Here is an 18,782-nt window from a genome sequence, read left to right as displayed (position 1 = left end):
CTCGTTACGTAAATGGACAAATCCTACCTTAGTCACTCCCATTCCTTTATTGAATTGCTACAGTAGTATTATTTATTTAATTGATTTTTTCTCGTCATATTATTATGAGATATGAGTATTCAAATTTTTTGGACACGCAGAAAAGTTTTATTTTATTTTGCTTCATTTAGTTTTTCAGTGTACGACTATCAAGTTGACTGAGTAATAAATTTTTTTTTGGGGACATTTATAGCAATTTGTTGGGGAAAATAATGACGAAAGGCATTAATTAGAAAATGAAATTTGAAAGTACTAGAATACGACAAGAAATCTAAAAAGGCGGCTATCTAGACATTAATTTGTATATATTACAGTTTTTCTATCAGTAAAAAAAAAAAATCCAATTTAAGTGATCAAAGTGTTAACTTGAATATTAAAATGAATATAGTATAGTAGTGCACGTTCACACTTAGTAATAAAAATATTCTAGATTGAATATTCAGTGAGATTATTCACGCCCTTTTATTAACTATTATGATTTCACCTTATAATCGAAAAAAATTTAACTTAAATGCTTCATTTATTTATCTATCCTTGATGGTCTCTGCGAGGTTACGTTGCCCTTTTTTTTTTGCTAATCCGGGGTTTTCGGGTTTCGCCCGACTAATCTTTAGGGCTCCGTGAACCCCCGACGGCGCACGGAGCGGGTAATTACGCCAAAGGCGCTTCGGTGGCCCCAAGGGAATTCGAACCCGGATCTTGGTGCAAACTTAAGTACACATTAACCATTAGGCCGAACTCCTTAAGGTTAGGTTACGTTACGTTACCCTTGCTAGGGTGATTTGGACGACGATCTCATAAACTACCAAAAATGTCATATCTCCTTTGCACTTATAACCTTTGGGCCTTCATTATACGTTTTGGTTTGACTGCAGGTTCCTTTTGATTGTTTAAAAAGGAATGTGATTGATTAGCGATGTCCATTTCGACAGATGTGTATAAATAAAGTAATTAGGCACTAATTTAAAGGTCGACAAAGGAAAATGAGAGGTTGACCAATGAAACCTTCTATGCAATGTTCCAGTTCACCTTCACCATCTTTCCTTGAAGTTGAATCTCATCAAATTTTCATCAACTGGACACCGACCTAAGGCAGCCATTGCAACTACATCGCCGCTGTGGCCATTGCTTTCTCTAGCAAGGTACCCATTGGAAACCAAGGGAGGAGGCAGCATTGGGCGCACGAGCATGAGCCTCGTAGGCTGAAGTCGAGCCTCCCCTCTTTTCTCTGTCTTTCTTATATCGACCCTTCTTATTGCTTCTACTCCTGGTTATTTTATTTTCTTCATAGGTTTCAACAATTATAAATCCTCATTTCATTAATGAGTTTAGAAGTGTTCATTTTCTAATAGGTCAATGTGTATCATAAGATTTGAATTTTGTCTAACAATTTCAGTTGGTATCCCATTTTTTATCTTTCTCACGTTTTCTTTTAACTCCCCTCTTTTATTCATCCCATCAAATCTTCTTTATTATTTACTACTTCTATAAAAATATACCACCTTTATTTGTGTCTACAATTAGTAAATATTTTTCTCGGTATACAATACAGGGAGGAGCCTCAGCAAATGAGAGCCTGAAGAAATCAACTATAGCAGACCCAGGGTATGGAAGTCTCAATCAAGCTGCGTAAACAAAATCGCCTGGAAACTAACGTTGATTGATTCAAACGGTTCGACGATTGTTTCCCTTCGTGTTCGAGTCTTGTGAATTGAGAAAATTCACACCGAGAGAGTTTTACCATTTTAATAGACCGACACGGCTCGACTGGATTAGTTGGAGGCTCATGGGACTTTCGGATAACAGGGTGGTGTACACAAAAAAAAAATCACCTGGGAAATTATTGAAAAAGTGTCTACGTATATTTACTTTTATTCAAATATGACCTTAAACAATACGCAAATTTTTTATCAATGGAAAATTTTATTGAAATCAAACGTAATGCACATGATCGGTGACTGAAGAGACAATCATTCCAGATAGATTAGTGCCAGAAGAGGTAACCATTACTGAAGAGGCATCCATCACAACTGGATCGGCGTCTGGAGAGTCAACCGTTATTGAAATTAAACGCACAGCAAACATAACAAAGTTACAGACCACTGACTCTAAGCCTTTCTGACTTAACTGGATATAGACCAGAACTAAGCAATCACGGACGAACAAGACCGGGAGACCCATACCGTGGACACCACAGGGAACCAAATACGGACACAAAAATGGCGCCGGACTTTGTCGGTGAGGCGTCTACAATAAAGGCCCGAACAACCAACGATTTTAATCCTGGGAAATGGAGGAGGTGACCATAATAGCGGTCCAACATGGTTAGGGATCCATACGTGTTGAATAGTCACTGGCTTGATCTAGGTCGATACTGATCATGGTGGAGTTCGATGGGGAGCAAACGCTGGCATTCCGAGCAGACTGGCCTCGACCAGAGCGGATTTAGTTAGGTGGGGCTTAGATATGATCCGTTTCGAGGTAGACCCGAGCAGATCTGCCCGGCAGCAGCTCTATCTGACCAGAGCCCGACGAGGGGAGGGACACTCCAGGAGACGAGTGAAGCGAGAAAAGCTCGACTCAAGTCAGTTGAATCGGGAGAGAGCAGAGGCGGAGTGACGGTGGGGGTATATCAGGGGAGGAGGCAAAGAAGAAGACATTGCCCGCTAATGAATGATACGCCTCCCCTACAAGAAGTTGGCTGCTGCTGCTGTGCGTGATGATTGGAAAGATGGAGATAGAATCCCTTAAGTTTTGGAAGAACAGAAAAGCTGCCGGTTTCAGCCAAATCCTCATGGTGCTGGAAACACGAAATTGAAACGGTCGCTACCATTTGGCCATCTTTGAGCCCTTCTCCTGGCAATGGTCTAAGGCTTCCCCCTATTCCCGACTTCAAGCTGCCGGAGGGCACGATTAGTCCCACTATGTATTAAACCAGCGATCTCTAGGTCAATAGCGAGAGCGTATGTCACTGCGCTATGTTACCTTTCGAACCAAATGCACTGTCATAAAGTCTACGACTTCAAAATTTGCTTTTTGTTAACTAATGTACTGTTTCTAGCCAACTACGACTTACGACTAATGTACATTGATGCTAAACCTCGAGACGGATGCTAATATAATGTGCCGTGTCATCAAGTCATGGCAGCCGTAAAGTGGTCAATCTAACGCTCCCCTAATGACATACATAGCAACTTTTTACTAATTAGTGAGCGATATCTTTAAAATGCAAAATTTCATTTGAAGCTTGCTTGGACTGAAATTTGGGGCTTCGAGCTAAGCTTCTATGTACATGTCCAGGTGCATTTTCATGTTCATCATTAATGCATGTCCTAACGGTTGCAGCACAACTCATTCCCAGCTACTGAGAATTAGAATCGGAAGGCCAACTGATAGTCCACAAGCAGCTAGCTAGATCTTCTTGATCATGAGCACACGACGTTTCCTGCCAATCAAGGTTACCCACACTGGATCGGCTCCCACGACCTCATAGCCTGCATTGGAGTACAGCTTCCTTGCTCCGAGATCGTCTTCATAAGCTCGGAGCGCGAGATACCGGAAGCCCCATCTGCTAGAGAGAGCAGCGCATGCTTCCAACAGTGCTGTTGCTACTTTCTGCCGCCTGTTCGGGTTCAGACATAGCAAACACAGGATATCTTTCAATATTGATTGAATTGGCGATGGAGGAGAAACGGGAAAATGGAAACGGAGAGCAGTTTTACTGTGCACTCAATGCAACGAATTCCGTGATGCTTAATTTGCAGTCTCGAACCGGTCTCTAGTTTACTGGGAAGCAGAACAAAATAACTGAACATTGTCGATGATATGAGAGCACAAGGTATTACCGACCTGAAGGATTGAGATACCGCGATCCCGGACACGTAGAGGTACTCTTCTTCTCCCGGCAGGTGCTGAAGCACGGAATCATCTCTCAACACCGTAACATCCACAACTCCTACGAGTTCATTCGGCTGCTCCTCCGTGGCCGGTTCGGCCACTAGACATGCATACCTTGATGTAGAGATTGCAACTACATAAAGACAAGCGGATACGCCTGGCACAATTACCTTAACCAGAACAAGTAGTCGGACTAGCAGTTTCCCGTGCGTAGTTTCCACTTACCGGTCAGGCGGCGAATTCCTCAGCTTGTAGAGGAGTCCTGAAAGTACTTCTGCCTGAGAAATTGAACGGAAGCATTCCTGGAGGTGAATATTTATGGGAAGAGAAGTATCGGAAGACCTGGAATTCGGAAAATGGTGCTGGACAGACCTGGAAAAACTGGAAGAAGAGATCGTCGAAGAGAGCGGTGGGCTCGTGGAAGGCCTCAGCTTGTATGCGAGCCACTTGCCTCATCTCATCCTCATCTCGCTCGTCCAGCCTCCGCACCTCCCACCCATACGCCCCCACCAAGCATTCAAGCTCCAATCTCTCCCCCTTCAGCGGCGAAGAAGTCGACGAGTAACGGCTGTGGAGCAAGTCGGAAGCTCTGTCACCAATCCCCAGGCGCCGGAAGAAACGACCCGAGTAGCGATCAGCATAGCTGTTGAATTCCCTTTCACTGCAGAATCCTCCACCCGCTCTGCCCAGTCCGGAGGAGCACGCACTCGCTCTGCCGGAGAGCACGATGGTGTGGCAGTTCGGGACGAGGTGAAGCATCTCGGGGCTTATGGCGATCACCTGCCGTCATCAATGGCGCAATGTGGAGGAGTGAAGTGGGGACAGAGGGGTGCCGTTTTGGTCTCATTATGAGGAAGAAGAGCAGAGACCAGAGCCCTTGGTACCTGGTGGGCTCGCTATGTGCTTCAGCTCTTCCATTCAGAGGTGAAGGGTGGATATCGTAATGAATGGTCAAGAATAACTGTTTCGCATGTCCCTCCAGTGGATTGCGACACGTGGCAATTTCTAAGCCTAGACCGCGTTGCCACGGGGACCCACAGGTTGTTTGTGAAGGAATGAGCTCTGCGGTTTGAGCATAGGGAAAGGAAGGATACTTCCAGATTCTGAGAGCTGGCAATTGGAATTCTTTCAATTTTGTTTTTGGGGATGGATAACACGGCCGAGATCCAAATAGGAAGCTTAAATGAGGACTCGATAGAAGTCGGGTTACAGTCGGCCCGACAATATCGCCCGTCAAGAGCGCAATTACGTCAATTGACATAATAGGAAGAAGTGATGATCCAATATAAAGTCCAAAGGGCTCCGATCCATCTAATGTGGTATGGGAGTATAAATGAAATGAGACTATTTGTGATCGGTTTGGACTTGACGCAATAAAAACTTGAATTCAACTCGATCTTATCGAGCTGAGCCGGCAAACTAAGCGAGCCGAGCTCAATATTATTTGACTCGATGAACTCGCGAGTCTAAATCAGTTATTTTATTTCATATGCATTACTGTAGGCCCATATAATATAATGTCCATAAGGATAAATTATAATCCACATCTTTTCATCATACTTTTATGATATGGTTCGTAGTGTGGGTTGCACGTTTACAATTACTGACTGTCTCCAGCTTAAATGAGTTCGAGCTCATCCAAACCCTGAGCCTTATCAAGTCCGAGCCCAAGCCTTCGTTTTTGTTCAACGAGCCAAGCTCGAACTTGGATATTTAGGCTCGATCAAACTCAAGTCCATGCCTGGGCAAATAAACTAGCTAAGTTTGAGCCTTTTAAATTCAACCCTGACTCGACTCATTTATTCCCGTGTGCAAATACATTTTTTCTTGTCTGTTTATATTTGCGGCATGGGCACCTTCAGATAACTAATCTTTTTTTCCATAAGAATATGGAAAAAAATAACCCAAAAAAAAAAATCGTAAGATTCTCTTTTGTCAAAGAAATAGAAAATTCAGTAATCGAAAAAAGAAATGATTAATTTAGATTAATGAAGCACTGAGCAGTCAACCTCTTTGGACCTGACAATATAATTATTATTTTATCTCAATTATTCATTAACTTTTTTTTTTCACAATTCTAACTTAATTCTACTCACAACAAAACAAAATAACTAATACAAATTCAAAGAGTGGGCCCTATTTATACCACTTTTTTCCACAACAAAATAAAATAATTTATACAAAGTCAAAGGGTGGATCCTATTTATACCACTCTTTTTTAAAATTAAAATCTAATTTTAAAATCCTATTATGAAACCAAACGCAGCATAAGATCTTCCTAGTTGAGCATGCCTTATTACTGTTGATCGTCCTCATAGGCTGAATCATGAAGGCACATAAGGATACTCATGCCAAGCTAGGTCGTTATGGCTACCCCGACATGCTTCCGTTCAATTTGACGAAGCACCTAAAATAATTTCATTGTCCCACAATAAACCCAGTACTCCATGAAAGAAAACTACCAAGTGTACCAACCAACAAAGTTGAATTGACAAGTAACCTCAATCTTTAAGAGAAGAACATGAGTTCGAATATCAGGAAATATACTTATTGAGAGAATGAGTAACCTTTAATGTTTCATTTCCTGAAATTGCGAGAGTAATATCTCCCATAATTTTACCTTGATTCAAATAGTTCGGCTCTTACTCCGCTTAAATAAAGTATTGGATTAAATATGTTTATCATCCTAGTTCCATTAATAAAAATTCATCTTTCAAGTGATTCCTCATTATTTTTCCTCTCTCTTTTCTAATCAATAACAATCATTGGTTCAAACGATTCGGCACTTATTCCACTTAAGTAAGATCTCGGGTTAAATATGTTCACCTTTCTAGTTCCATTTAAAAAAAATTTCATCTTTCCAGTGACTCCTCGTTCTTTTTTTTCTCTCTATCCTATATCAAAAGATGATGTAGTGTAGTGGTACAAGCTCTCGTATGATAACTAAGATATTTCATATTCGATACTCAATAGAATTACTCATTTCTCTTTATTAGTTATTATGATTTTATTTCATTATGCTAAATTCATAAGACTTCCTTATAACTATATATATATATATATATAATCATTGTCTCAATCTTCAGCTAGGCCAGGCCACATGCCATTCCTTGACTCTGGCTGGCCCCATTTTACATTTGAAAAAAAAAAAAAGATACAGGTCTCCCCCCGATTAAATCGATAGATAGGTATACATGAGGTGTTCGTTCATGAGATCGACTCCCCACGATTTTGCTTAATGGGGTCCCTTGTACCCTCACGGGTCCTCCTTTTTATTACCCGCTTTTTGATCGTCACTAGGGATGGCAATGGTGCATAAAAAAAACCATCTTCGTGAATAACCGCACTATTTCTTGAGCCGCATAACTATACCAAATGGATATGGTGCTGATATGGTTTAAAATTTTTAAAACTGTCGATCCGGATACGATGTTCATAAAAAATCCCGGATAAAACTGCACCACAAAGTCTAACATGTTTTTACATTAGAATCCTTAGACAAACATATTGTTTAGCCTTAGAACATAAAAACCAAAGTCCACTTCGCCTATAATAATAAAAAAGTCCACCGCAAGCCCCGACCCACTTCATGAACATTTATTTATGTAAGGAGATTTCATGAATTTCTTTCATAAGCTTGTCGATTTTTTTTTTAAAAAAAGTTTATGTGAACTATGGACTTTCTTTTATATGTATTAAGATGTTTTGATACAATTTCATGGTAAATTTCTAGACTTCTTAGCATATTTTGTTATATTTTTATAAGTTTAATTTGATTTAATTGCGGTGCAGTGCGAATAACCGCGACTTTTAGGTGGGACGGATATGGTTTTCAATTTTCAACACCGCACGCGAGTGTTGTGCGAATATGGTGCGCGGTTTTAAAATGCGGTGCGGATGTTGTTTTCATAAAATTCACACCATATCCGTACCGTTACCATCCCTAACTGTCAATTCAATATCGATTGGTTGTTTGGACCTCTATATTACATTTCAGTACCACATTTCACGAAATATTCCGGAACTCAAACTCACGGGATCAAATACGATGATTTCTAGCTAATCCTGATATATTGCCACTGATCTGTTCCATTTAAGGCAAAAATAAACTTTGCTGCTGTCACCCGATCTCGTCGAGGAAAGGAATATACCGTATCACACGAACTCTGTTTTCAAGGACTGATCTTTAAAAGTACGATCAAGGAGCAAGGGGAATCTGATATCAACCGCAATTCTTGGATTCTATAACTGAATATTTAGTCGGGGCTCTCGTCTAAAATATTATTCTCCTTATACGAAACGTTATTCTTCAAGTACGAAAATATTTCATATATTGGACTGATTGTTTTTGTAGGAAATGTTTTCGTATTTGGATAAACGTTTCGTACAAAAGAAAAAAAAGTCAAAAGTGACTGGACATTCAGCCATGGGACCCAAGAAATACCCCTATAACAAAAGAACAGATCGGACACATACACTTACGCACAGACGAAATAGATGTTCCATGGACATGCATTTTTTTCTCTTAACAAACGAGACCTGTAGACGTAGAAGAGGATAAATAGGAAACAAATATATATATATATATATATAAGTGCGTGACAGGTTTTAGTAGTGAGAATCGAATTCAAAATCTCATAATTCCGTATCAGAAGTGATGCAACTGCACCAAACACGATTTCTTTCCGTGGACAGGCTCTTCATGACCTAACGATATTTGGCAGCAATCTCGCCCAAGCATCGGCAGAGCTCTCTGGGCTTGGAGAGCATGACCATGTGATGCGCCCCTTTCATGGTTTTAACCTCATCGGGCGGGCTGTTTTGGATCATGAACCGTTGAAAGTCAACAAAAATCACTTCGTCTTCCTCACACATTACGAAAACCCTCTTCACTGACCCATACCTCTCCTCTGTCAGCCCATATGCCATCATCTCTTCCGTGAACAGCCTCGTCGGCCTTATCAACATCTTTGCTAGTTCAAGATCCTGCACCATATATAATAACAGCTATAAATATACTTCACAGCACATGCCATTCGAGCACGGAGCACCAAATTAAACAATGTTTTACATGTCTGTTGCTCGATACAAAACGGAGTCAGCTTAAGATGACACAAAAGAAAAAAAGAAGAAGAAGAAGAAGTGATAAGTGGCTTTTTGATAGCCGGAACCATCAAGAGGAAAGAAAATAACCGAACAAAGTATATATGTTAAATTGGATTAGATATGTAATCCAAAGAAGATACACCGAAAAAAAAATATATATTATATATATATTAGGTAAATATGTTATATGTATATATTATATAAAATATGTTTTTGGTTATAAGAAAATTCATGATCCAAATATATAAGAAAATAAAATCTAAATCTAAATAAATGACATATAATTGAGAATTGAATCTGAAATCTTTTATTCTATACGATAGTCTATACTACACTATGCCTTCTCATATATATATGTATGTATGTATGAAGTCAGATCTTCTGGATGACAATTGTAGTACAATAAATACCATGAGAAAATCTGTCGGAAAGAGATAATGTTCTTGCAAATGTCTTTTGTGCTTCCATCCTTTTCAACTAAATTTTTTTTTTCAAAAAAAAATGGGAAAACGAAATGAAGAACTTGCCTCTGGTGGGCAGCCTGCATAAAGCTTCTTTGTCATATACCCTGGGCCAAATATGGCCGACGTAGGCGGATTCTGCATCCCGTCATCCAAATCGAACTTGCTGTCCAAGAACGATGATGCGCTGTTCCTCGTGAAGTACTGTCAAAGAATATTTGTAATGCATATATCGTGGGATGTTCTGTTATACACCCTTTCAAAAAGTGTTTTCTATCTCTCGTATTTGTGCGGTGTCGGTAGATATAATTTCTTCGAAAGTAAATAAAGTGTATATGATGATAGGATGGTAGCGTACTTCTTGGATGACAAGTCCTGGTGGAGATGAGCAGCTCGGCATGTAAGCCGACAGGAAGACCGCAACCGAGACCTTCTCTGGGAACCTCTCCATGGCAAGGGCTATGGGAAGGCCGCCATAGCTGTGTCCAACGAGGACCACCTTCTCATCTCCAGGGAGGGACTTGAGGAGGTCCATCAGAGGCTGCACATATTCTGAGACTGAGCGCACCTCGTCGAGCTGCCTGGGGTCAGTCCCGCAGCCGCCAAGGTCAAGGGCAGTGACTCGGCTGCCTGCAGAAGATGACCGGAGGTGGTTGACCAGCCGGTACCAGCACCACGCGCCATGGCAGGCCCCGTGAACCAATACAATGTGTTTATTACTATTCATATTGCTGAAGGGATACTGTTAATGGGAGGAGTCTGTTCTACTTATATAGAAATGGAGAAAATGTGAAATGGACCTCAAAAGTTTTGAAAAAAAAAAAAAAAGATGGTCATATCCCGCCAACATATGAGAAATTAACCCCCCCAAAAAAATTACCATATGAAAAAAGTGACATTAAATTAAAAAAAATAAATCGTGTATCACTAACTCATAGAAATTTCTTAAGATTTCATTTATAGCATTAATCTAGAAATTGATAGATCCTATGTACGTGGTCAATTTAAATTGTATATAAAAAAAAAAGAGGCAGAGTGATGGCATTACATTTTTTAGTTACGATTTACGAGCAAAGTTCGTGAGTCGAATAAATGGAATCTTCTTAATTTCAGATATAAATGTGTCACTATATTATACATTTTTTCTCATACTGATGGCACTGTTTGAGCCTAAAGGAGGAGAAAAGCGAGAGGATATTTAAATTTGTATACATATATATATATGCATGAAATATATATACCAAGATAACTATCAAATAATCGCACTAAGCCTTATTTGTATTGAACTTTTCAATTTTTCATAGGTTATTGATATTAATATTCAGTATCAAATTTGAAACAGCACCAATTAAATATATTAGAAAATTTGTACTCCCATTTTTAAAATTCCGCATCCTAACGCATGCACATTTGGAAAAGACAATCCGTTTACAGTGATTTTAAATTATAATGACATATTTGGCATTTTCAATTCAAATTTTAGTATTTCAGTTCAAGTGTTTAATATTTTTATCAAACACTTAAATTAAAAATAGTAGATATATTCTCATAACCTGATTTATTATTAATGTACTAGTTAATAATGTCACATAAAATAAAATTCAAATATTACTCTTGTCCGTTGGACGTCTATCTAATCGACCATCTATATCTCATTGTACAAACTAATTATGGGTTATTAATAATTCCAAAGAGCCGAGACATTTTTCTTCAAGTGATGCGCACGATTTGATTTACGGATTATGATGAAAGAGATAAACTTCCCTTTGAAGGCTCCTTAAAAGGGAGTGTTTACGGAGACCAATCGGAACATATCACATTGCAAATTATCGATGTCGAAATAATAAAAAACTTATTATTTAACAAGAAACTTATTATTGTAAAAATATTACTTACTAATAATAAAAAATTTATTATTTTAAATATAATAAGACTTATTATCTTGCTAAATAATAATAAATTCACTTTTTTCGAAGCCTCCTTAAAATTCACCTTTTAAGGAGCCTCCATACCCTAGCAACACCCACGATGAAATTTGGAGTCAAAAAATGAAGATCCGATTATGTGATAGATAGTGTATCCAGCCAACTCCAATGCGACGGATCACGCATCAAATTTTGATGACCTCCATCCATTGTCGGATATCAATCCCTCCACAACAGTTCTTGCTTCCACGTCACACTTTTGGCACCAAACCTAAATTGTCTTCTTATGCCTTTTTTGCTTAATAATATATATATATATATATATTTTTTTTTTTCTTTTCTTTTCCATTTATTTCCATTTTTGTTGTGAAGGTTGACATAGTGGCGCTTCACTGTGAGATGGAAGCAGATTTTGCCATAACTTTTCCTTTTAGTTCTATCATATCATATGTAACACGTTATTTATATTTCGTTCCATCGTATCAAATATAGCACTTCATTTTCATTTGGGCCAGTGAGACTTAGAGAGTAGAATAATGATAAGATTTTTCTTTTTCTCGGTCGAAAAGTTTCTACAGGCACTCCAATTTGTCTAGCTTGTGGCTAGGCTTAAGTCAATTGAACGAGTTAAACTCATCTTTCCTGCACATATAGGATTCTAAAACCCTAACCAAAAGATGGTGCGATTACAGCGAGTGGACAAATTAAACGTAGGACTGATATTAAAGGAGCCATATATGAAAAAGGTTATGGTATAGGCAGCCAGAATCGTTGAACATTGCAAGCGAATATCAAATAACACACTTTCCGCAACTGAGATACCAAGGTGCGTAGCATGGGCAACTAACGGCACCAACTTGATGGCTCACCGAGGCACCAGGAGAGGAAAGGAAATGAAATAGACCTTTCCAGGCATGTTGTCTAGTGGAAATGAGACTTTCATTTATCCATATGGAGCGAAGCCTAGGCATCAGTTGTATCACTATCCAATGTTGATAGCTCTTGTTCACATTACAGCATGGGGGACCACATACTGATGCCACGGCTAGCATCAGTCATATTATGCAAATTATTATCACCAAACCTACAGCTCGCTATCGCCTAGCATCCATGACAGTCCCCGAGAAACAAAGTGCACTTTAAACATGGAAAGGTTTCAGCAAGTGGACAATGCATCTAAATTTTTAACAGATAGCAGAAGTTTCAACATTACGGTACGATTTGAAAGTAGTTTATCTTCACATAGACTAAGCAGTATCAAGAAGATATATACAAGATCACGGTCTCAGATTCATAAGCGTGACATAACTATTCAAGGAAAAGCAGAAACGTAATGTACATAAAAGGAACATATTTACGGAGATGAAAACCCGGAACACATAAAAGTAAACCTTTGTCCCCTAAGCGAATTGAACTCTGAACTTGCCGTGGCAATCATCATCCATGTAAAGGGTACCTTAACTAGTATGATGTCAAAGGAAGCATCTAGTGATTGGATATTCAGCTGAGCATGGTGGGATGTCCAGTCTGCAGCATTCTCTTAATCATGTCCATTCCAAAAGCAGAATCCGAGGAACTGCATGATGGAACAAGAAGACAGATAACTCAGGACATGTAAGACCGAAAACATGAAGAATTTCTAAATATCATCTGAAAAAGATGAGGTCTTCAATATGTAATTCTACCAATACAGGTTCAAACGGCACAAAGACTTTAGAAAGCGCAAGTCTTTTTAGAAGGATGTTACAACAAGGAATATACGGAATTAACATCACTCATCAAGGAGAAAATCAATTGAATTTGATGACCAATGGGAGAATTCCTTTTGCAATGGTTACAAATTAAACATAAATCAGACATAAATAGACTTTTAAAGGGAAAATAATTGGAAATAAATTCAGATACAGAATTGATATAAGACTCAAATAAGCTTTTTATTTTATTTTATTTTATTTTTTGCTTGGAAAGGTAATTCATAACTCAAATAAACTTTAATCCATCAGATTACATATAAGATAATCTAACCTTGGGATAGTAATCTCGTAGGGGAATGAGATGACCCCTTCTCGATTTGGTATTGGAGGAACATGTTCTTTCTTGTCATTCACAAATCTTATAATCTGAAATAGAACGTCACGAAGAGACGCTTCTAATGTTGCCCTTCGGACACTTCTCTCCTCGTGGGCATTCTCTGCACAAAGAAGCAGAATGAGGCGATAAAATCTCAGCAGCCCTAGTAAGGCTGTATTTATTGGTATATCAGAAATAATCATACCACCAGGGTCTACGACTTTGGAACTGTATGATTTGCTAGAATGTACTTTTGGCTGTTGGGCTACGTTCAAGTTGATGTACCACTGTTCCCAATACAGGCGCTCAATTTTGTTTGTGAACCATGATGCCTGTTTATTTTTCACTTCGAAGAAAGATAGACATATCTGCATCAAGAGTGAGAGTTAATAACTGAGGTAAAAAATCAAATCTCATACCCCTGATACCATGTTAGATATGAAGGGAAGTGTTTGGGGTACGAATCTCCATGTGAAATTGTCCTATTCCATTGCCTTCCAACCTATCATACAACAAATGTGGCCCAATCGATCTTCACAGGCATGATGCCAATTCTACCTTCGTTATAATCTTAAGGAAAAAAATTCAAATGTATAATACTCTTACAATGCGTGAAAAATATGAATTATAGTAATAATGGTAGAAAATAACAATTTAGACCTTGTCCTTCTGTTGGGCTTGCTTATTTCTTATCAAAGAGTTGCATCAAAAACATAATTTGACATAGGAAGCTAAAACAAAGACAAGCTACAATTGACAATTACATAGGCACAGGAACAAGTAAATTAACTTACAGCAATGAAACGTCTGGACAAGTTTATTGCAACATTTCGACAATCATTACATGAGTTATCTGATGAACTTCACTGTAGGCTATTTCATATGAAAAATAAGATTAGCGTCAACAGACATAGTAGTTGTGAAACAGTTAAGACGTAAGCAAACCATATAAACCGACCTCATTTATGTGTCATAGATTATCATCAAGCAAAATGTCATAAAAACTTATTCAGAAAAAATTCAACATGATAAGACCTAATGGTCAATGGAAGAGTACAAACCTGACTTTTCTTGTTTGGGTGCTTCTCCACCCAACATATAAACTGCTCTATCTTTTCATCTATTTTCTTCTCAACATCTACATCTCCACATTGCACCTATGTTAGAAAGCAAGACAAGATAATTAGTAATAGGCCACAGCTCCATAATACTTTCAGCTTGCAAGATGAACAATCACAAACTAAAATTTGGGTCTCCTTTTCAATATTAATATGCAAGCTACATAGAAAAGGTAAAACCAACTTGCCAAAACTACTAGCAATGAATACACAGACATCAGTCGATAATAACTAATGGATCAGAAAAGGGGAACTCTACTAAAACCCACTTACATATGTAATTTCGAAAAGTTCCAAGTCGATTTCCTTGGGCCGCACAAGACCTAAAGCACGATGAAAAATAATAGTATGCAGGATGCCTGCACCAACAGGAGCTTTCATTAGACTATACTGGAGAAACAAATCCAATCAAACAATCTGAAAAGTCTGCCCAGAGAACCCAAACATCTGAAGTAAAAGAAAAACTACTTGAAATTTCTATCCACAAAGTCTATCAGATAGGCTCCGTCAAAATATTACTAAAAAGAAGTAAGAAATAAACTTCAGTTAAAGAAATTCAACGCAACTTGTCAAAGCAAGTACTAGGTGATCCATCAATTCATCCCACCAGCAATTCTTATTTGATTACAGATTAAGACCCAACACAGAGAGTTGAGAACAGGTAACGACGTGTTTTCATCAGTGGCATTGAAAGGGAATGCTAAAGTAGAATTGAAAAACATTCAATCCTCCTTCCAACCCGACACTTGGATGAAAAGAGTCAATAATGCCCCGTTATAGATCACATCAATGAGCGTCTCTTATTGATAGATAGCAGATATAACACGGCGCCTGCATTACAAGTTTAACCTTTTAGATTTCTTTAGCAGGAGTTCCACATGGAATGAGAATAGGTTCAACATACAAGTTTAAAACCCATTGCACGCTTTCTCCTCTATCCAATCTCTTCTTAATTTTTGTGAAATTTGCATGTCCACCCCTGCTTCCACAGATTCACCAAGCCATCGCCAAGCTCTAATCGTTCCGGCATATTGAACGCTTTCTTCCAGTAATAAGCTTACGACATACTTAAAGGGGTGGGAATAAAACAGTGTAAGCATAAACTATGCCCATAAAAACCAAATGCTTTCAACTCCAACTGGCCAAGCAGTTTGAAAATCAGGGAAATTTAGTCCAACTTACACCGCAGAACTTCCCGAATCTCATAGTGCTCCACTTCCTATACATAATCGAAGACAGTTCTCAGAATCAAGACTGATAATGAAAATAACCAGCAGAAAGTCCATATGGGGCGGAACTAACGGAAATTAGAGCACACTGAGGAAGAACCCGAGAAGGGTTTTTCGATATTTTAGCGATAAAGAAGGGGCTTTTCTTCTAACCAGTTCCTTGAGCTGGCAGACCTCGCAGTTCATGGCGGCGAACTTTGCCGGAGAAAACGGACAAAGGAGTGTCAGTGTGAATCTTCACCGGCGACTCGGAGGCGAGATCGTGAAGGTCCCGAAGAAGGAGACGTGTACGGATTGGTTGTCGCGCAAATCAAAGGAAGCAGAAGAGGAAGATTCAATGGAGACGTGAGAGAGTGAAGAAGTTAAGTCTGGGTTCGCCTTCGTTCTGATCGGGCCACGGAGAGAGCTTCGAGCAGAAGCCATTGGATTACTCAGAGAGGAAGAGAGAGAGAACCGGATTAACCCAAACCGGATCCGACCGGACCGACCTTTTATTTGCTGAGTAATATGATGGACAGTAGTGATGGCAATATTGTCGCCTCCCAGGCTCCCACTATACAATGTTTGGGTTTGTGTGTAAAATCCGAACACATCAGGCGAACTGAACAATCAGCGCAAGTATTGACTCCGTCGGTATAACATTACTAGGGACCTAATATAGTTCACAGAAGTCGATGATAATCCTAGGTCTAAGCGGGACCACCCTAACATATGTTACCCGCGGGATTCGAACTCGAGAAATGGGGGTCTCCAAACCATATGAGAAGGAGTTTAAAATTATTAGACCATCCTTTCTGATTGCCCCGACCGACCAGTTCAATTCAATGTCTTACTTTTTTCCAAGGATAACAGCCTCTTTAACAGATTGAACTGATGTCGGCCCAAAAAAAATTGAATTGTTGGGCCTAAACTGGGCCGTCAGTAATGGATTTTCTGGGCCTAACTTGGTTTTGCTTGGGCCTATAATTGTATTAGATAAATCCATGGTTTAATGGTTTGCTTTTTTTAGTCCATTTCTCTTTTCCGGTCACAAGTGATGTTTAAGAGCCCAGTAAGGAATAGAAGAAGGAAAAACAGAGTGACGCATCTAGTCTCATTGATGAGAATAAAATTGAGAATCACTTAATTCTAGGTCAGGATGTACAGCAATGCACCGAACCAGCCTTCTACATATATTTCGATGTTATGTCATCAAAATATATGTAGTTCATGAACATCGCTACATGAAGTACATATAGCGAGCGTCGTAGAGTTCATGTAGCGATGTGTCCCAAAAGAATTCATGTTTAGTACATGAAGCAGTACGTGGAGCAAGAATTCATGTCGAGTTTCAACTAAAAGAACACGGGATTCCAAAAATGTGACTTGCTAACACGGAGCATCCCATTTACCCCTCTCTTTTCCTCTTAATGACGAGAGAGAGACATTTTATCACAAGCAAGCTAAATCTAAGGTCCATGAACACATCACGAGAATACATTCATATCCTAGCATTTGACGTCGGTCATTTTACGCCCTTCGATTGCCTAGTCTTCTCGATCTCTCCTGGCTAGTGTCTCGTCTTTTCTACATATAATTGACGCCAAATCAAACTCTATTCACTTCATGACCCAAAAGAGAGACCTCAAGCATATACGGTCCAAACAATATCAATCAAGCCATTTATTCTAAATCGGGATCAGTGAAACTTTAATTTTTTTGAAAGCGAATGGTACAGAGTGAGGAAGCATATAGATCAATTGACGAACTTCCAAATCAACGGTCGAAATTAATCTACATCGCCTCCTATTCATTGGGAAATCAATGAATTATCAGTCCACCACGTTAGTTAGTGATCGTAGACGACGACGGTCTGATTGATAGTTGTCGCCAATTTGTTTATTCATAGCTTTTCTTGGCGCCAATAAGACAACATTAAACGACAATTAAGCTATTGAGGGGGACCATATGTAATATCATACCAATCAGCCAGTTGGTAAGAAAGGTGGAAGCGATGTGGGGGGAATGGAAAGATTTTAACTTCAAATCAACAACTACTCCCACCTTAACTCCCATTTCCTCTCATTTTCTTTCGGGTCTACTCTGATATCCGGAAACTTCACGAGCTCCGATTGATCTAATCTAATATGGATCGACCCATTAAAAGATAAAACTCTCATAATCAAGAATTTTTTTTATTTATAGAACTCGAATCCTAAATTTTATCTACGAAAATAAATGCCTAACTACTTGAATCATTAAAAAAAATCCTTGTTGGTTTTCATTTCCTCTCATTTGTTTAATTAGTCAATTGCATGTCAATAATTCTGCTCATTATTTTATAAATAGTTGATTAAAGAAATTAATTTAATTTTCTAAGACAACCACAAACAACCGGCAACAATCCCTTTCAAATCGAATTAATGCTTATCTTCTCCAAGTCTCTCCAAATTGATATATTGCATCACCCCAATTAGTCTTCGGCATGCCAGTACTTCCATATTCACCTCACAATAATAAGGTTATTTTTTACCGCCGGACTGACCGGGTCATCTAAAGTTGATCGATATCTATCAAAGGGTATGGATCGATTTGTTAATCAACAGATGACTCGAAGATCACAACACTCAGTTGTTTTCATGTACGGTTGTCATCATACCAACCACTTGCATTTGAAAGAACGGTTGGTGATTAATTAATTAGCTGGTACTGATTGATGGGTTCCTATATTACTGCAGATACCGATCGATATTTTACAGAAGGTGGGTGAGATTCACATGAATCATTAGGCTTGTTTGAAAATGAAATGGAGGATTAATTAATATAATGATGGGGATAGTTCCACATTCGATATAGTTAAATAGAATTTGGTACGTACAGCAAAAGCAAGGTTGGATTTATAATTTATTATATGTGAAATGCAGATTTCAAGAGAACCAAATCTATAGTTCTTGGGTA

The 18,782-nt window shown here is 38.8% G+C and overlaps 3 protein-coding genes across 3 annotated transcripts; all 3 read right to left on the bottom strand.

Moving 5' to 3' along the window:
* Positions 1–3,195: 3,195 nt before the first annotated feature.
* On the bottom strand, positions 3,196–4,864 carry LOC116198899. The gene is made up of 4 exons (XM_031529169.1): positions 4,309–4,864; positions 4,162–4,214; positions 3,889–4,050; positions 3,196–3,661 (listed from the first exon to the last, which is right to left on the bottom strand). Exons 1-4 carry the CDS (start codon positions 4,693–4,695, stop codon positions 3,451–3,453), a joined length of 813 nt encoding a protein of 270 aa, XP_031385029.1. The 5' UTR covers positions 4,696–4,864; the 3' UTR covers positions 3,196–3,450.
* A 3,385-nt stretch (positions 4,865–8,249) lies between these two features.
* LOC116201297 (methylesterase 10) lies at positions 8,250–10,236 on the bottom strand. The gene is made up of 3 exons (XM_031532481.1): positions 9,862–10,236; positions 9,570–9,707; positions 8,250–8,922 (listed from the first exon to the last, which is right to left on the bottom strand). The coding sequence occupies exons 1-3, from the start codon at positions 10,228–10,230 to the stop codon at positions 8,644–8,646; spliced, it is 786 nt and encodes a 261-aa protein (XP_031388341.1). The 5' UTR covers positions 10,231–10,236; the 3' UTR covers positions 8,250–8,643.
* A 2,386-nt stretch (positions 10,237–12,622) lies between these two features.
* On the bottom strand, positions 12,623–16,256 carry LOC116201490 (autophagy-related protein 101). The gene is made up of 7 exons (XM_031532740.1): positions 15,999–16,256; positions 15,799–15,835; positions 14,890–14,975; positions 14,560–14,655; positions 13,704–13,866; positions 13,454–13,619; positions 12,623–13,004 (listed from the first exon to the last, which is right to left on the bottom strand). The coding sequence occupies exons 1-7, from the start codon at positions 16,029–16,031 to the stop codon at positions 12,929–12,931; spliced, it is 657 nt and encodes a 218-aa protein (XP_031388600.1). The 5' UTR covers positions 16,032–16,256; the 3' UTR covers positions 12,623–12,928.
* Between the last annotated feature and the right edge of the window lie 2,526 nt (positions 16,257–18,782).

The sequence above is a fragment of the Punica granatum genome, chromosome 3 (genome assembly GCF_007655135.1).
Source record: "Punica granatum isolate Tunisia-2019 chromosome 3, ASM765513v2, whole genome shotgun sequence".
NCBI classification, from domain to species: domain Eukaryota; kingdom Viridiplantae; phylum Streptophyta; class Magnoliopsida; order Myrtales; family Lythraceae; genus Punica; species Punica granatum.
The sequence above is the reverse complement of the archived record's forward strand: the minus strand, read 5'-3'. Positions and strand labels throughout refer to the sequence as shown.

Excerpts from the sequence above, each read along its gene's own strand:
- LOC116201297 (XM_031532481.1), bottom strand. The coding sequence starts at position 10,230 with ATGAATAGTAATAAACACATTGTATTGGTTCACGGGGCCTGCCATGGC. Across the intron at positions 9,708-9,861 it reads CAGGACTTGTCATCCAAGAA|TACTTCACGAGGAACAGCGC; the intron begins GTACGCTACCAT and ends ATTCTTTGACAG. Across the intron at positions 8,923-9,569 it reads ATGCAGGCTGCCCACCAGAG|GATCTTGAACTAGCAAAGAT; the intron begins GCAAGTTCTTCA and ends TATATGGTGCAG.
- LOC116201490 (XM_031532740.1), bottom strand. The coding sequence starts at position 16,031 with ATGAACTGCGAGGTCTGCCAGCTCAAGGAACTG. Across the intron at positions 14,976-15,798 it reads GATTCGGGAAGTTCTGCGGT|GCATCCTGCATACTATTATT; the intron begins GTAAGTTGGACT and ends CTGTTGGTGCAG. Across the intron at positions 13,867-14,559 it reads ACCCAAACAAGAAAAGTCAG|ATATGTCTATCTTTCTTCGA; the intron begins GTTTGTACTCTT and ends CTCTTGATGCAG.
- LOC116198899 (XM_031529169.1), bottom strand. The coding sequence starts at position 4,695 with ATGCTTCACCTCGTCCCGAACTGCCACACCATCGTGCTCTCCGGCAGA. Across the intron at positions 4,215-4,308 it reads TCTTCTTCCAGTTTTTCCAG|GCAGAAGTACTTTCAGGACT; the intron begins GTCTGTCCAGCA and ends TCAATTTCTCAG. Across the intron at positions 4,051-4,161 it reads AGGAATTCGCCGCCTGACCG|GTATGCATGTCTAGTGGCCG; the intron begins GTAAGTGGAAAC and ends CTCTACATCAAG.